Source organism: Vigna radiata, chromosome 9 (genome assembly GCF_000741045.1).
Source record: "Vigna radiata var. radiata cultivar VC1973A chromosome 9, Vradiata_ver6, whole genome shotgun sequence".
NCBI lineage: Eukaryota > Viridiplantae > Streptophyta > Magnoliopsida > Fabales > Fabaceae > Vigna > Vigna radiata.
Window position 1 is genome coordinate 8,002,747 of NC_028359.1, and position 4,930 is coordinate 8,007,676.

General features: G+C 25.8%; 1 protein-coding gene across 1 annotated transcript in view; it reads right to left on the reverse strand.

Moving 5' to 3' along the window:
- Positions 1-524: 524 nt before the first annotated feature.
- LOC106773244 (protein PIN-LIKES 3-like) overlaps positions 525-4,930 on the reverse strand; it is a 17,547-nt gene continuing 13,141 nt past the window's right edge. The window contains exons 5-10 of the mRNA XM_022785890.1: positions 4,617-4,880; positions 4,027-4,119; positions 3,736-3,836; positions 2,348-2,400; positions 2,017-2,202; positions 525-703 (exon numbers count right to left, since the gene is read on the reverse strand). Of these exons, the coding sequence (XP_022641611.1) occupies positions 579-703; positions 2,017-2,202; positions 2,348-2,400; positions 3,736-3,836; positions 4,027-4,119; positions 4,617-4,880 (822 nt within the window). The 3' untranslated portion in view covers positions 525-578. The remainder of the gene's footprint in view (positions 704-2,016; positions 2,203-2,347; positions 2,401-3,735; positions 3,837-4,026; positions 4,120-4,616; positions 4,881-4,930) is intronic.

Here is a 4,930-nt window from a genome sequence, read left to right on the forward strand (position 1 = left end):
TCTAAAATATTCTTTGGGTCTATAAATACCCATGAACTCTACCATTTGATGCATGTAGACAACATCTACCATTTGATGAAAGAAGTCAACATCTACAACAACTAAAGACAACTACAACACTTCTTCTAACTACTACTTCTACATTATGTTATCTCCTCATTTTCTCTACATTTTCTCTATCTCATCCACTACTCTTTTCACAACCTTAAAATACTAACGAAATCATGTAATTAAAATACGATTTCAGATTATCTCCAAAATCTATTTTTAATCTTGAAATACATTTTAAATTATATGATCTAAAATATAATTCAGCAATCTAAAAGTCTAAAATATAAACATTTTAGACTTTTCCAATAACTATGAAGAAAACATATAATGCAAAAACCAATTGTCCAAAAACTGATATAATTTTCATATAATTTTCAATGTTTTTCTAAGCCATAATCTCAAGACACTTATTATAGTAAGAGATTATATATATATATATATATATATATATATATATATATATATAATGGGGCCATTTATCAAGCATCAAAGCACATCTTATCTTATAGAAAAAATAATAATGAAAACTATATTACAAGCCACATATAAAATGTAGACCAAAGTGTTACTGAAACTGCAGCACAAGAATAAGTAGCAAGCATTATAACTGAGCATTCACCCACACCAGCTCCAAATAATTGAGTGATTGTACCTGTTACATTCATAAAATAATTTTAGACTAAGGTTTAATAGATATGAAAATTTTAATTAAAAGATTTACATATAAAAATGTAAGATTAAATAAAGATTAATCATAGTAACAAGCGATTCGATAATAAACAATATTAAAATAAATTATAAAAACTTTAAAATCATATTAGAAATTAAATTTAAATATAAATTAATTAATAAAACCAAATAATAAAATAAGGTTTTCGCTCATTTAAATATAATAAATTTGTTTTATTACACCCATTTAGTCATATGCTATCACTTAGGATGACAAAAGAATCAGCACCCACCGGTGGATATTCATGGATAAAATCCGCAATGAATAATTGATATCCGTGAACATTTACTATCCGCAAAAAATTAACATTAAAAACGGGTCGGGGTGCAGGTATTATACTATTTGTATCCGCAGACACCCGCTACTCACAAGAAATAAAAATAAAAATTTAATTTATATTTTATTAAGTTAAATTTAATTAAAATTAACATTAATTTATATTTTACAAGGTTAAATTTAATTAAAATTGAATTTTAATTTAATTTATATTATGTTTTTATATATTTTTGTAATTCTATTTAAATTTAATTTTAATAATTTATAAAAATATATTTTTTAAATATTTGTGGGTATCCGCAGATATCCACGGATATCTGCGGATTTTAAAATATCTGTGAATATTTTTTAAACAGCTAAAAATTAAAGGAATTTAAAAGCATTTTTAATCATAATTAAACTTAGATTATTTTCAATATAGTGTGGCTTTGTGTGAAACTCCCTATACACGAACCAAAATAAACTTTGGTTAAAAAGTATATTCAAATGTTAATTAAACTTTGATTCATTTTAGCTTTATCATGATTTTAGTCTTCTAACAAAATGGCAAGAAACTTATTGGAATCAAGGAAATCCTATCGTTCATTAGTGTATCATTTACTAGTGTTTTGTATCACCATACATTTACCTATAATTTGGACTATTAATCAAGTTGGTAAAAAACCACAAGTTCATATGATAAGCCAATCTTTCATACGACTATAGTATAAGACTCCACATTGGTAAAATATTGTCTGTTTCGAGTCAAATCTTCACAGATTTACTTTTGGTACCATTTAAAAATTTGATATAAGAATACCTTATGTGAGTAAAATTCGAACAATTTAGACATATCAAAGACTCTTCTTAGTGAAGAAAACTTGTACTTTAGATAACACATCAAAAATCAAAACCTTCACTCCACACTTGAAACAATTAGGTTTTGGCATAAAATGGTTTAGGGTTGATGAAGAACTTACTCAGTGCTACAGCAGGAGGAACTGCAAACTGAAGGAGCAGAATAAACTGATACAATGGATCAGGATGGATGAACCCTAAACGAATAGCTCCTTTAACTATGCCTACACCAATTCCTGGTAAGACAATACATCTCATCACACTGATTCCAACAATCACTGCAAATTGCTTTCCAACTCCATTCAAACCTGATCATCAACAATAATATCCATTTTTAAGATCATATATCAACTCTATAAGTTGAAACTTCTATATAAAAAATAATCAAATCATGTTATACATTGAAATCACCCTATAAGATAGATTAATTATGATAAAAGAAAAATGATTTACCTTTGATAAGATTTGCTCCAACCAACAAAGTCACCAGTGGAATGCATGCATACCTAAAAATCATCAGACAACACATAAGTTTACATATTCGCATAAGATTATTTCTCTTCGCTTCACATATGACTATTAAAATATAAATTTTAAATTTAATTTAATCTAACAAAATCAGATATCAGATTATAAAGGAAAGTTTACGTCTACTTATAACTTTTATATATATATATATATATATATATATATATATATATATATATATATATATATATATATATATATATATATNGGATTATAGTAGACAAAAATACCCTCATTTATCATGGATTCTAAGTTTTAAGGTCAAGGATATTTAAATAATTTTCATTCTCAAAACTAAAAAAAAAAAAAACCCAAACCCTTACTCACCTCCCTCATTACTCTCAACCCTTTCTCTTTCATCTCTCTCACTCCAATATTTTCTCTATCATCTCTCTCACTCCAACATCTCTCTCACTCCAACATTTTCTCTGTCATCCCTATTGTTGTCATCAAAGATATTTTCTCTCTCATCTAAACATTTTCTCTGTCATCACTCCAACATTTTTTCTCTCATCTCAACCCAATTGAAGATGATGGTGATAATTTGAATCAGAGAAATTTTTTAAAAATTGAAAAAGTTTACTCTTTTATAATCATTTTAAATTTATTAATATGTGTAAAATGAATATAAACTTTGTCACTTTATGTTACTCTTTCCAAATCTCAAGGTAAAAAATGATTTTACTGCTTTTTATCTTGCACAGTGGTTAATGTTTATTCTAAACGCATGTAGAAGTTGATTCAGTCATAAAAAAGGGACATAAGGAAATTAAAGAAATAGGTATAGAAGAGCTCCNTAGGAGTACAATTCTTTCAATTCTAGGTTGTAATCTTACATTATGTATCCCATATGAATAGAGAAAGGAAAAAGAAACACTTTGTGTAAAGGGAAAAGGACAATAGAGGGAAATATCTTGTTCTTTAAAAATATAATGAAATGTGGCGTAGATGTGTAAATAATATATGAAAATTTAATTGATTTATGAAGGTTTTATTTACATGATTTAATTTAAAAATGAAATTTAATAATAATAAGGGAAAATATATAACACATCCTGGAGGTTTTTTTTTTTTTAGTTTGAGAATGAAAATTATTTAAATATCCTTGACCTTAAATTTATAATCCATGATAAATGAAAGTATTTTTGTCTATTATAATCCGGTACATATTGTTAACAAACCATATATATATATATATATATATATATATATATATATATATATATATATATATATATATATATATATATATATATATATATATATGATCAATGTAAAATTAGGAATAATAAATGAAAGAAAATGACACTTACCCCACCATCACTGTAGTGTCCTCAACCACATGAAGAGGAGCTTTATCTCCAATTAGAAGTCTTCGAAATTGAGGAACTACACCAATTATTAAACCAACCATCTGTATGCAAAACAAGTCATGAATAAATATTAAAAAGTAAATTTTAAACCTAATTTAACCTTACAAAAGTAAGGTAAAATTTGTATCCAATTATATAATATGAATTATCTTATCTCTAGTTTCCAACAACAAAAATTACAGTTAATAAGGTTCAATATTATAATCAAACAATTAAGAACACATTACTTACCGTCCCAATTGTGGAAGGTGTGAATAGAATCATCAGGTTGATTTTTTTCACCAATGTTTTCACTTGTTCCATCATCATTTCCCCTTTTTGTGCCTGTAAAACCCTACAAATTTGTAATCATACATGACTACTCTTAAAGATTCTTCACTTCTCAACACAAAAAGTGCTTCCTACTCCACACAAGATTCACTGAGAAATTTCTATTTTTAAACTTTTGCCTGAAATTGAAATTTGTCTGGATTCTAAATTTTAATATAGATTGACGTTTAAATTATAAAAGCGAATAGATATAATTTTACAAACTCGATCTCATTAAATTTACTTAATATATTAAACAACATTTTTAGATTAACTGTTGAACTTATTACATATTTTATACGTTTTAATTCAAATATATCAGTCTAAAATAATGTTTAACAATAAATGAAAATAACATTATTTGAACACTATAATGATTATTTTTAAATTTTAAGAATTAAAATGTATAAAAATTTAAATATGATTTCAAGACTAATACATATTTAATTATATATATATATATATATATATATATATATATATATATATTTATACTTATTGAACAAATGTACACATACCTCCCTTGTTTTTCCATGATCAGAGTTTGTACAGTGAATTTCAAAGTTCTTGAAATGATCTTGAGATTGTGATTTATCACCAACAACACTGACAAAAGGTGATCCTGTGGAACATGTTGAAGGGTTCTCTGCATCAGTTTTTGTTATGGGCATTGGATTCTCCATGGAATTTTCTGCAATTTTGGCTTCGTTGCAAAATTTTGATGCATATAATCGAACAAGGTGATATGCATAAGACCAGGTGTAAACTGATCCTAACTGAAAAAACAAAAATATAGTTAAAGTTTAAATAGTTATAAAGCTTAAAG